General features: G+C 33.5%; 1 protein-coding gene across 2 annotated transcripts in view; it reads left to right on the top strand.

Moving 5' to 3' along the window:
• The window catches only part of GAS2L3 (growth arrest specific 2 like 3), a 36457-nt gene extending 24109 nt beyond the window's left edge, over positions 1–12348 (top strand). For both annotated transcript variants that reach the window (XM_023631175.2, XM_023631176.2), the window contains exons 6-9: positions 1101–1164; positions 1822–1960; positions 5751–5858; positions 8034–12348. In XM_023631175.2, the coding sequence (XP_023486943.1) occupies positions 1101–1164; positions 1822–1960; positions 5751–5858; positions 8034–9368 (1646 nt within the window). In that variant the 3' untranslated portion in view covers positions 9369–12348. The remainder of the gene's footprint in view (positions 1–1100; positions 1165–1821; positions 1961–5750; positions 5859–8033) is intronic.
• Positions 12349–14134: the final 1786 nt, after the last annotated feature.

A 14134-nucleotide genomic window follows, 5' to 3' on the forward strand; every position in this document is an offset into this window, starting at 1 on the left:
TTCTCTGGTCTTAGGAGGAAGACTTTCAATCTTTCACCATTAAGAATGATGTTGGCTGTGGGTTTTTCATAGATTTCCATTTTCAGATTTATAAACTTCCCTTCTGTTTCCAGTTTGTTGAGTCTTTTTTTTTTTTGAGGACTATTAGCCCTGAGCTAACATCTGCCACCAATCCTCCTCTTTTTGCTGAGGAAGATTGGCTCTGAGCTAACATCCGTGTCCATCTTCCTCTACTTTGTATGTGGGATGCCTGCCGAAGCATGGCTTGATAAGCCATGTGTAGGTCAGCACCTGGGATCCGAACTGGCGAACCCTGGGCCACCAAAGCGGAATGTGTGAACTTAATTGCTATGCTACCAGGCTGCCCCATGTTGAATCTTGTTTTTTTTTTTTTTTGGTGAAAATGTTTTTGATTTTGTCAAATGCTTTTTCTGTGTCTACTGAGATAATTGTGTTTCTTTTCCTTTATTCTGTTAATATGGTGTATTATATTGATTGATTTTTGTGTGTTGAACCAACCTTGCATTCTTGGGGTAAATCCCACTTGCTACTGGATTCAGTTCACCAGTATTTCGTTGAGGATTTTTACATCTATTCATAAAGGATAGTGGTCTTTAGTTTTCTTATGATGTCTTTATGTAGCTTTGGTATCAGGATAACACTGGCCTCATTGAATGAGTTAGGAAGTGCTCCGTCCTCATATTTTTGAAAGACTTTGAGAAGGCTGTTAACATATAGTCCTATGCTAAAGATAGTTTAGAATAAAATTGATGTGCTACATCTCTTCAAATTGTATCTCCTATGGAGAGATCTGAAAAATAAATAATTTAATGTTACTAATCCCTTAGCTTTTTCGACTTAAAATGCTATATGAATAAGGGTCCATGGTAAGTTTTCTTCCTCTTCTTCTTAGCCAGTTTTTTTTTTTTTTTAATTTATGGAAGATGAGAATATGTAGAGAAAATCAAAGTGTCTTTTCTAAGTCTCCAAACAAGTAAACTTATTTTCTTCATCATTCTTTTCTTTTACTTCTTCCATACCAGAATATATTTCCCTATTTAATTCTGCTCCTTACAATATTTGATCTTATTTTTTCACAGTTTTACATAAAGATCCAAGACAGGTGTATCTTTGTCTTCTTGAAATTGGTCGAATTGTGTCAAGGTGTGTATTTCATGATATTTCAGAATTTCAATGTCATAAACGTTTTTTAAGGTACTTTATGTAGCTAGAACACTATTTTCTTTAAGTAAAAGAAAATAATTTTTTTATTGAAATAAAGTAACTTAATTTCCTATTTTTTCTTTCTTTTTGTTTCTTTGTTAACTTTGTTCTCTTTGTGTGACCTATGTCATGTGTCAACATCTGCTTGCCTTTTTTTTATATTAAACTGTAAAAGTGGTTACTTAAGTTTTTTAGATTAAGAATAGAGTAAGAGCATGTAGTCTTTTAGCAGTTCAAAGTTAGGCAAGTCCTCCAGACTCAAAGAGGATCTGATGAGAAGGCTGAGCCTTGTTGTCCTCCATACCTAGCTGAGCCCTATCTGAGCTGATTTTGAAGGTGCCTTTCAGGATCTCTGAAATATTAAATATTGGGAGCATCCAGTAACCCAAATAGATGCTATGATGTGAAGATTATAATCTGAATTTTTGGCAATCTGTGGGAAATTTAAAAGGATTTCCAGATGTCTCAGTGAAACAATTGGTAGAAGAGAGTCATACAAGACTTCTTTTAAAGATAGCATATAATCTATTGTGACATGCAGGGAAGTGCTTGGGTCAGACTTAGCTTGATTGATGAGATCTCCTAATTGGTTTTCAGATATGGGGTTGAACCACCAGTATTAGTGAAACTTGAGAAAGAAATTGAGCTAGAAGAGACCTTACTCAATACTTCTGGGCCTGAAGAGTCCATCAGCATTCCAAAATCATGCTGTCAGCATGAAGAGCTGCATGAAGCTGTAAGTAATTGCCACACTTTCTTTCTGACTATGATGCATCAAAGTCTCATAGTTTGCCACAGGTGATACTATGTTTAAAAGAAAATGTTTCCTATTCAGAATATACACTAGTACTAATTTCCACTCCCTTGTGAGTTCAGGGCACTATATGTTAAAAGTGATTTTTTGTTGCTTGTGTATGATGAAGAATGGATGTGTAGTTGAGGAGCAGTTGGGCAAATAGGCTGGAACCCATCATGAACAGTACTATTGGCCACAAGAATTCATTGTTTTTTTTTTTTTTCCTTTAACATGGTAGTGTTATAAACTGGTTTGCAAATTGTAAGAATCACTCTCATGGTCATGTAGAGATTATATTGGTTTCATTGTAGAAATCCAGGCATAAGATGATCAGAACCTGAACTCGAGCAGTAGTAGTGAGGATGAAGCAAAAGGAACAAATATAAGACATATTTAGGACTTAGAATTGACAGGAATACTATTTTTTTTTTTTTTTTTAAAGATTTTACTTTCCCTTTTCTCCCCAAAGTTCCCTGGTACATAGTTGTGTATTTTTAGTTGTGGGTCCCTCTAGTTGTGGCATGTGGGGTGCCACCTCAGTGTGGCCTGATGAGCGGTGCCATGTCTGCGCCCAGGATTTGAACCAGCGAAACCCTGGGCCGCTGAAGCGGAGTGAGAGAACTTAACCACTCGGCCACGGGGCCGGCCCTGAGGAATACTATTTCTGATAGGGAGGGAAGAAATCTAGAATGATTCCCAAGGTTTCTAAGTAAGTAGTTGGAGACTATAGGACGAGGAAAAGTTGTGAGGGCAAATTGATGGAGTTTTTCTGAATATTCTCCCTGATGGATATATGCGGACTTGTTAGATGATGGGTCTCAACTGGAAAGTCTTCTTAACTTTACCTGTTCATCCCTATGTAGAAGTTAATAAAATTTGTAGTTGCTTAGGCTGTATGTCTTCTGCAATGACTACAACAGTATATTAAGTGATGGAGGTGAACTTTTCTGCTTAGACTGTTCTTAGAATTCCTGGTCTTTTTTGGGTAGTAGTATTTTATGAAAGTGCTTAATGTACAAAATTATTTAAGAAATAATCAAGTCATTACTAATAAACATTAGAAAGTGTTGCTTTGTTTGTTTTGTTTAATGTTAATAAAAGTCTATAGTAAAACATTTGGATAGCCCTGTAAGACAGATTAAGAAAATGTCAGCCTGAACAACTCTTTATCAGGCCAAAATGTATTTACCTACATTCTATTATTGACATCCATGATGACTGAATATCAATATGTGATGCAGCAATAATGTAGTAGGTAAAAAGTAAAACTTATTTTAAATCTCATATAACCTAAAACAATGATTAAATAAAAAGAAAAACGTTGCGAAAATATTTTTTATTAAATAAGAAATACAATGTGTTAATTTCCCTATTATATAAAGACCATATGCAGTTAGATAAGAAAGACATTTCCAGTAGTTAAATAAGAAGGACTGTTAGTCACACAGGAAGAACATATGATGTTGAAACTTGCTCGTAATTAAGGAAATCAGATATACAATTCACCCCATTAGCAAAATTTTTTAAAAATATGGAACCTAGTGCTGGAAAGTTCTGGTAAAACTATACTTAGGGATTACTATTGGCAATGGAAAATGATGTAAGCTGTTGAAAAACAAATTGACAAATAGATCTCAAGAGCCACAAAAATGTTCCTCTTTCATTTTTATTGTAATTGAAGAGAAAAAATAGTGAATGAAAGTGTTTATTGTACAGTAATTTATAATGTGAAAATGTGGAATATATAAATCTCAAATAGGGCAGTGGCAGGTAAATTAGGATTCATTATCTGAACAGAATAATCATTTTATGTGATCATTATGAAGACTGGAGCAATGAGAAAAATGTTTATTTTGTGAAAAACACGTGTATATAGACAAAATGTATAGGAAGAAGGAGAATGAAAATAATCGATAGTAGGGTAGTGCCTTTGCAGATGATTTTAATTTCTTTGGCTGTTTCCTGTAGTGTTATAATGTTGATTATGCAATAGATAAAACGGGAAGAAAACAGTTCTTACTCACAGCTCTTAGATCTTTTACGCTCACACCCTTATTTATATTGTGGGTTAGTGCTGATTTGTACTGCTGAAAATAAGTGAAATTTGGATATTTAAATAAAGAAAATAAGTGACTTCTCATGTCTGCATTCTTCTATGAAAACTAAAAAGGCACACATTTTTCTCAATATATATGTGCTATGTGAATACATTCAAGGTCCACCTATACCTATGTGATCTACAGAGATCTTGGGGTCATGTTTAAAATAAGGGACAATTATTATCTGATTCATTATTTAAAGTGCTGTTAAGAAGTATACAACTGCAGTTCCGTGTACTTACGAAACGTTTATGCATAGAATGCAGTGATTGAAATAAATACCTCCTTTCAAATTACTTTGGTTAACTAATGTGTAAATGTTTCTAATAACTGTAAACTCTTTGCCCAAGTTCAGTTTATTTTTAGCCATTTTATGCATGTGGTGTATATGTATATGTGTGCATATGAATATGTGTGCAGGTGTTCATATATATTCAGGCTATGAACAAGACAAACTTGATTGTTTAGCTTATGAAAAGCAGTTCTATTTATGATCATGTTATTTTGTAAAATGAATGATGTAGGGAGATAAATTCTGGATCTTTCAGGCCCTGGTAAATCTGTGTGTCCATTCATTTTGAGTAGATAATGAAGACAGTCGTAATTTCTGTTAGTGATCAGCTAAATTGGGCATATCTAAAGAGACTTTCTTTAACATCATGCCCAAGTTCAATGAAATGAATTTGTTTAGATATATTCTGTGTGACAAGTAACTGAGAAAAATATTCATGGCCTTGCTTTTTCAAAAAGGTAATTTTAGGAAAATAAAATTTTTCCACAATGGTTGATATGTGATTCTCTTTTTCAATCAAACATATCTAAACAAATATCTTCATTTAATCAATGTATTTTAATTTCCTTGTCTTCAATGTAGGATTCCTGAATTTCTCTTTACGTGTACTCCAGTTTTTGCCACTTTTTGGATATTCACTGCAATTAGAAATTTTGTAAACTCCTTGAGGGATAGAAGTAAGGATTTCTCCCTGACTCTCGTCTCCTTAGCAGGCTGTTGAAACAAAGCGAGCACTTTAGAAAAAGGCCTCTTGAATTGAATTTTTTACAATTTTACCTAATCTTGGGTGAATAGATATAAATATGTCTCTGCTTGTTTTAACAGTATCTTTAGAACAAATCTAGATACTCCCCTACAGTATTAGTTTAGCACAGTGTTAAGAGACAAGTAAGAATTCCTCTTTAAGCTTTACCTGACGGGCCTATCTTTGATTTGACACAGACAGATTATTCCAGACCTTAAAACAAATCAAACATGATAATGAACTCGTATGTTTCCTGTGACTTAGTGAATGCATTTTGAATTGACTTCACTGTGGTACTCACCAGCAAACCTTCTCCGGTGGTCAGGGAGTACTCTCCGAGCCTGACCGAGCTGGGCCAGAGAGAGAGAGAGACTGACTCAAGACTTCATCGCTGCTAGTTTTTATTAGATTAGCTAATGTCTAATCTCAATATGTCACCAAATAAAGGAGAAGAGATAATAAGTAGCTGAACAATCTTTAAATTTTTATCTTTAAGTTTAACTTTCCCAGCTGTGAAATAACCTTGCATTTTAACATTAAACAAAATACTTTTTGTCACAAGCACTAAATTTTGGTATTTGTTTTTAATCTTAGGTTAAACATATTGCTGAAGACCCTCCTTGTAGTTGTTCTCATCGATTTTCTATTGAGTACTTATCTGAAGGACGGTACCGACTAGGAGATAAAATACTCTTTATAAGAGTAAGTCCACCATTTACGTCCTATTTACATACAGATCTTGTTTTGAAATTGGATTTATTGCTTTACCAACCTCGTTTTGCTCCCCTTTTACTTTTTAAAAAAATTGGAATAGAGGGTGTTATTTATGGAAGAATTGCATTGTACAGGAAAGTTATGGCATACTTGCTTTCATGAGTATATAATGGGTTTAGATAAACACCTTTAACACAGCAAACAAGTAACTACAGGATGGTTAAGACTGTTTAGACATTGAATATAATTGGAGGAAAAAAGTCTTTGTGTACCTCAGGTAACATACCGTTTTTCAAATTTTCTAAAAAGGACTAATTCTCCGTCATAAGAAGGAGAAAAAACCAAAACAATATATCTAATAAGATTAAATATCAGTAATAAGAAAAAGAAATAGAAACATTGCCATTTATAGTAATATATACTTTGAGTCTTAAGAGTAAAACCTTTTGTCACTGACGCAGCATCAGTATATATACCACATGCTGATATACATGTTCATTTCCTTTCTTTGTCCCATCTGCAGTCTGCAATTGTTTGTCCCCTTTGCTGATAGGAGGATTGGAGTTTCACCTGCTCAATATTTTGTCCACTTCTGATACAAGAGCTGTTTTATTCTCAATTTAGGAATATAATATGGAAGTATTTAAAAATATAATTTCACCATCCATATTTTCTTTTATTTCTTATATTATTATTACCTCCCCTCACCCTACCCAACTCACACAGAAACACCAGTGTGCACTTTCTATCTTTTAATTAGCTTGCTTTTTAAGGCAATATGATAATAGGGATCGTGCACAGAGCATGGGCTTTAGAGTTAAAATTCGCAGGGCAATCTCATATAATTGTGCAGATCTGCCTGCTGAATGGAGGGGGGCCTGAAATCCAGCTTGAGCTGTGCTGGTGACCTGGATGTACCTTATCTGCATAAAAGCAGTGTTTGAGGTGGGGCGGCCTGGTGTGTGAGGCCAGGCCAAGCGATGTGACTGGGGACAATTTCCTTAATCTCTCAGAGCCACAATTTTCTCATTTGCATAGAAGAACTAAGAGTAAATTATATCAAAGTTTTTGAAAGAAAAAATTGATATAATACATATGAAAGTAATTTATTAAGTTGTAAAGTATGTTTTAGTTTTATCTTTCTTCTATAATTACTTTTTTCTTTATGATGAGACGTATCTGTAAGTCCCTATTTCTCCCTCTCCCCCTCCTTCCCTCTCTCTGCTCTTTTCTTCCTTTGATACTCAATTAAAAAAAATTTTTTTAATGTGTAAAATTTGACAAGTTTAAAAAACTTTTTTAGAGTTTTATGGAGGTATGATTGAGCAAGTAAAAATTGTATATATTTAAGGTTACAACATGGTGTTTTGATATATGTACTCATTTTGAAATGATTAGTATAATCAAACTAACATATCCATCACCTCACATAAGTACCGTTTTTTCTTGTTTGTGTGTGTATGCTGAGAACTCTTGAGATCTCCTCTCTTAGGAAACTTGAAGTATACAATACGTTATTGTTAACTATAGTCACCATGCTGTACATTAGATCCTCAGAACTTATAGAACTTACTCATCTTATAACTGAAAGTTTGTATACTTTGATCAATATCTCCCCTTTTCACCCACCCTGCAGCCTCTGGTAACCACCATTCTACTTTCTGTTATAATGAATTGGACTTCTTTTTAGATTCCACATTAAATGAGATCGTGCTCATTTTTTTTATTGAAGTGTAATTGACATACAATATCCTATTATTTTCAGGTGTACATTATAGTGATTTGATATTTATATACATTATGAAATTATCACCACAATAAGTCTAGTCACCATTCAAAGTTATTACAATATCAAATTCTTTACTGAACAATATTGCCATTGCAATTTTGTCTCTTAGCAATTTGGATTTTTAAGATGCAAGATATGTTTAACCATCTTCCTTACAAATTGGAGGACTTTGTATTATTAGTTGCATGATTCAATATGAATTATTAATTAATAATAAAAGAAAGAGACTGTCAATTTATAATGAAGCTGTTGGCAAATTAAAAATGTGTTGAATTTAATAGATCACAGACATCACAAATTGTGAGTGCTAATGAACTGTAACTGTGAACCTTACAGTTTTACAGCTTTATTTTTTACTTTCTTTTGGGGAAAAGATGCTTCATGGAAAACATGTCATGGTCCGTGTTGGTGGAGGCTGGGATACCCTTCAAGGATTTTTGCTTAAATATGATCCCTGTCGAATATTACAGTTTGCTACACTAGAACAAAAAATTCTAGCATTTCAAAAAGGAATTTCTAATGAAAGTGTACCTGATTCGTCTGCCAGAACACTTCAGCCTCCTGAAATGAATCCTTTGTCAGCAGTTAGCATGATTCAGAAACAAAAATCAAAACCTGGCCCACCAATTGGTGTTCCAAGGAGCAAAGAAAAGCAGGTACGTCCACCAGGTGGGTTACTGCCAGCATCTTCCCTGAAAGGAAGTAATCTGGGCTCTGTGTCAGTCCGTTCTAAATTGCCAAATTCCCCAGCAGCGTCTTCTCATCTCAAACTCAAGTCTTCAAAAGGCATAACAAAGAAACCAGAGGCTCCTTCAAACAGTGTATCATCTTCACTTGCTTCTTTAAATCCAGTAGATAAAAGCGCTGCTCCACCAGCTTTATCAAGAACTGCACCTTGTGTTTCTGAGTCATCGAGAAAATGTATCTCATCATTGAATACTCCTAAGGTCAAGTTTATTCCAGCCCAGAAGTCAAGAGATGTGCCTAAGTCTACACTTTTGCCAAATAAGTCTTCTGGAAAAACAGAACCAAAGCATTTGAAGCACAATCATGCATCTTCCAGGGATAATGCAGTATCTCACTCAGCTGCACATTTAAATTTATCATCAAAGTGTCCGAAGCTGCCTAAAGCAAATATACACATAAGGCCTAAACCTTCTCCTTCTTCCCAGTCCCCTGCAAAAATGACAAAATCCAGTTCTAAAACCATAACCACAGGTCTAGGAACGCGGTCTCAGCCATCTGATGGAACCTCACAAGCAGGGGCAACGCCAGCACAGAAACTTAAGTCAGCCTTGAATTTAAACCAGCCACTTTCTGTATCCTCAGTTGCTCTTGCAAAAGCTGCACATGAATCAAAAGATAAAAATATGGTTTCAGTTGCTAAAAAGCAGCCTCAGAATAAAAGTACATCCCAGAAGACAGGACCCAGCTCCTCAAAGTCCCCTGGCCGTACCCCACTGTCCATCGTGAGTCTTCCTCAGTCTTCTGCCAAAACACAAACTGTACCAAAGTCAGCACAGACTGCCACTAAGAGCCAGTGTTCAGCTACAGGGCCTCCAAAAAGTGGCAAAGCCCCAGCTTCAACCAGGAAACCACCCTCATCTAGTAAGGAAGCAGTTAGTGGAGATAAAAAACCTACTGCAAAGAAAAAGGAAGACGATGACCATTATTTTGTTATGACTGGAAGTAAGAAACCTAGAAAATAAACACAAATGGGTCATTTTAAGAAAACAGAGGAGAAAAGAAGAGAGTAAAGCTGTTAGCTTCACATCTTAAAAGTTTCTCCTATTTGCGTTTGTCCAAATAGGTTCAGACATTAAGTATAATAAGATGTGGGTAGAGGTTGGGGTGAGGAAAGGCTTCATCAGAATTCATATGTCTGAATTCACCAGAAGGTACCCTTTTGAGGCAGACAGTTGTAAAATCACCACAAGTTCTTATTAATAATAGACATTTATATGATTTTCAATCCATAGTATCTTTGTTATTGTCTGCCCTTTAAGGGAAATGTAGGGTCAAATAACACTGCTAGAGTTATAACTGGTTGCTATATTTTTGAATATGTATTAAATGTGCAGGTTATATACCTGCTAATAGCAACAGTGGTGCTCTTAATATTAGTTATTGCATTGTAGTAAAAAAGCAACGGTTTGGCACTTCTCTTACAAAAGGCACTTAATTTAATTTCCTGATCGGGATTGCCTGATTAAACAATACTGTAAACACTAATGACTGGCGCGGATTAGCTTGGCATTACTGCAGGTTTCGTAGGATGCGTGCTAAATTTTTTTAAGCTTTCTAAATAGGAAGAAACTGATTTTTTAACTGGCTTATATTAACATTGGTAATATTTTGTTACCTATATTTTTGGTAAAACAAATTAAGGTATTGAAATATAAACTGAAATTTCGGAAAAATACAAGGCTTTTTATATGTTATTTATAAGAACTTATACCTTATATTTTAAATGGATGTTGTGCAATGTGAAAGGGGAAACTGATTTAGTAGTGTTTAGCATATTCAAAATATATTTCAATATTGTAATTTCCAAGTGCAGATATGAATTTTTACATTAAAATATGTTTTTACATCAGAACTGTGTTTTAACAATCTTAAGATTATATTAAAGAATCTTAGAGTGGTGCTATATAAAAGTTCTATCATGTGATTGTTATTTTTCTTTAGATAGCACAACAATACCGGTTTTAATTAGACTCTTCCGATTATGTTAATTTTCTTTCACAAATTCATGCTGCGTTCAGTTTTCCAATGGCAAGTGGACAGTTTATATGCAGAGTTTTCTGCTCTGTAGACGATTCGCCAAGGATCATATCCAGATCATGTAATGACTGCATAGATGCCATTGACCTAAGATGATATTTGTAAATAATGTGTTTTTTAAGAGATTGTGACTATTTAAAAAAACATTAATGTACTTTTAGAAGTTTTAGGGGTGTGTTTAATAACTTTACAGCATTATCAATTATCACAGGTTATTATATTCAATATTGAGGTTTGTGTTTTTCTATTTTAAACTAAAATGTGTTTTCTAAAGAAAAATACAGAATGGTTTACACAAACATGCACTCATAGAATAAGCATCTTAAGCTGACTACTAATGTTCTATAGGTTCTAAAACAAGAAAACTGTATAAAACAGTGATATTTTGTCTGAGGAATACAATTAAAATCAAAGATATATACAGGCTAGTTTTGGGAATAATTGATGCTTCTTAAAAGAGACAGTCACCAAATATTTGGTTTAGTTCTACTATTGATCTGGGCATTGAGAGAGAGAATATTTTCATCTCTGGAAGGTGAAGTCAATGTTCAAGAAGTTCTAGAAGCTTTACGTTTTTAGTGATCAGAAATATTTAATTTTTAATGGATCTTTCAAAGAGGCAGAATTTTACCTTCAAGAAAGAATTTATTCCCTTGTAAGACCAAACAATACTTCTGTATCAGTAACTTCTAGAGCATAAAAAAAAATTAAATGATATTATAGTCAACCTATGAATCCAAGTAGATTTTATAATATGTAAATAGTAACTTTTGTGTTGAGAATAATCAGGAATAAAAGTATCCCACAGGCATGTGGCATCAGTTCCAAGAATTATTTTTTTGAAAAATTGGAAGTTAATTTATCAATAGCCATATTCTTCATTTTTTTTGTCTTTTTTTTTTTTTTTTTGAGGAAGATTAGCCCTGAGCTAACATCTGCTGCCAATCCTCCTCTTTTTGCTGAGGAAGACTGGCCCTGAGCTAACATCTATGCCCATCTTCCTCTACTTTATATGTGGGATGCCTACCACAGCATGGCATGCCAAGTGGTGCCGTGTCCACACCCGGGATTTGAACCGGCAAACCCGGGGCCGCCAAGAAGCGGAATGTGTGAACTTAACCACTGCGCCACCGGGCAGGCCTCGCCTATTCTTCATTAATGGGGAGTTTCTCCAATTATATTCATGTTGAGGATTTTTATTTACATATAGCTTACCCTTCGAAAATAAAGGTTTTTTAAAATAAACAAGGGCTCAGAGACACTTTCTTCAAACAAACATATTTTGAAATACTCTTTAAGGGCTAGTGTTTCTAATTGTGTTCACAATTTTTAAAATACATTGTTGAAATTGGAAAGAAGTTTTCCATTTTTTCTTAATAATAGAGCAAGATTTTTTTGTATTTAATATTTAATAAAATTATTAAGCTCAAGTTACTGAAGTACCTTTCAATGTGTACTTTCAAAAAAGAATGGAATAAGTTTTTATTTTTTTTTTTGCTATAATTTGTTAGTGTGACTAATATATCAAATTAATCTTCAGAGGAAAATGAAATGCTGAGTATTTTAAATTGCTGGAACTAAGTAGATGTTTAAGGTTTATATCTTCAAAATGTCTTGATAAATTAGATGACCTAACTTTCTTCTCCACACTGAGTTTACAGTTCTTAATAGATAAGGGAAATTTTTTGAGAGAAAAATACTGTTTCTTCTGTAATCTATCTGATTTAAAAATCTATTCCTTCTTTAAAAGGCTTCAGTAACAGGTTATTATGATGCATTCTTACATACAGGTTCATATATTGACTCGATTTGAATCCAAATTTGTGTATATTCTTTTCTTGTGCCATCAGTATTTGTATCAGATTGTAACTTTTATTTTCTCAAGTATTAAAATTTAAACATATATACCAAGTTCTCAATTTGCTTTTTTGTGTGTTCTAAATACATTCTGATCGCTTGGTTCATGTGATACGTTGCATATATGAAGCATTCATAAATTGAGAGTAGTTTTAATTTTATTGTTATTAAAAATGCTCTTTTTACATTTGTAGAATTTATGTCATTGCTTGTAGGAGTTAAGGTTTTGCCATTAAGTAGCAGTATTTCCCCAAGTTGCTGTATCTGCTAGGAGTTTGTCTCAGTAAGGCTAGACTCATATTTAATAATTTCTGAGATAAGAGAAATAATTTGTCAGTTAGTAAAGCAGAATTCTATAGATCATATAAATATTGTGTTCACAGAAGGCTGCTGATAGTAGGAATTTCCAATTCCTGTAATTGTGTTTTAATTTCACACTTTGATAGAGTGAGTATATTCTTGAAATACCCATTTTTTCCTATATTCATGATCAGAGAAATTATAAAAAGCAGTTAATTTAATATGTATTTCCTGTGATGTTTCCAAAATGAAAAAAGGGAAACACCACTTGACAAAATTCTTATATTTTCCTAACCATTTGTGAATGTAAAATGTTTACACTTAAATTCATTTTATGAAATTTTGGGTAATGTTAGGAGAATATTAATGAAATCTTTGCCAGTAAATCTGAAAATATAAAGATGTATTATTGAATTTAAATGGTTTTCCTATGAATATATTGCTTCGATCTTATAAAAAAATACAATAAGATTTGATCTTGAAGAAATATATATGCAAAGATTGGGCTATAAGATATTAATCAAATCATCATTAATATTGGTATAACCATAAAATAGAATACCATACAGCCATTAAAAATGCTGTAGACGTTGATTTATCTTAAAAGAAGTATGTGCGGTGATGAAGTGGTTTGTTTTGAGAGACTGCAGTCATAAGACATTATATGTAATATTTCTTAATTTCCTGCATTCAGCCAAGAACAGCACAATGCTTATTACCTGTTATGTGGGCACATGGTATGTGTTACCTATTATAATTAACCTCCTGTGGCTAGTCTTTTAGGGTTTCATATAATACCTTTTATTTAATATGACCAACTTTCTTAAATTACTATTGGTAGTTATTTCACAAATTGTCATAGTGGAGTGAACAAATATAATAAATAGAACACATTAATGTTGGGTATGACTGTTGAGGACCCCTAGTGGTCAAATGTAGCAGTGTTGAAACACTTTTTTGTCGACTGAAATCACCATTTACTAAAATCTGAATTATGGGAGATGGAAAGAGGAATACAATAGTCATCACGTTCAAGAACCCTGGGTTTATATAGTACTTTGCAATTCAAGAAAAACTATTACATTTACCTCCAAACTTCTGAACAATTCCATGAGGTAGTGTTATCTCCACTAGAATGTAATTACCATAGGGACAAGAGTGGCATCTATTTTGTTTACCACTGTTTCCAAAGCCTAAACCAACACCTGGCACATGGTAGACATTCAGTAAATATTTGTTAATAAATAAATGAATAAACTCTCTTTGTAGATGAGGAAACTAAGGCTCACAAATATTGACAATAAATATGAAAATACCTACTAGGATTGATTAATTGAATTTTATTTAAAGGATAGATATTTTTACCTATTCATGCTTTTCCACAAACTTGATTTGCTCTTTATGATAATGCAATAAATAAATAGGTCCTAAGTGGCATCTTTTAAAAAATCCACTGGAATATCACATCCTGGTTTTTATTTCTTCTGAGAAAAATTTTCTTGATTTGTTTTTGAATTACCCTTTATTTTAAATA

The sequence above is a fragment of the Equus caballus genome, chromosome 28, assembly GCF_041296265.1.
Source record: "Equus caballus isolate H_3958 breed thoroughbred chromosome 28, TB-T2T, whole genome shotgun sequence".
Lineage (NCBI taxonomy): Eukaryota > Metazoa > Chordata > Mammalia > Perissodactyla > Equidae > Equus > Equus caballus.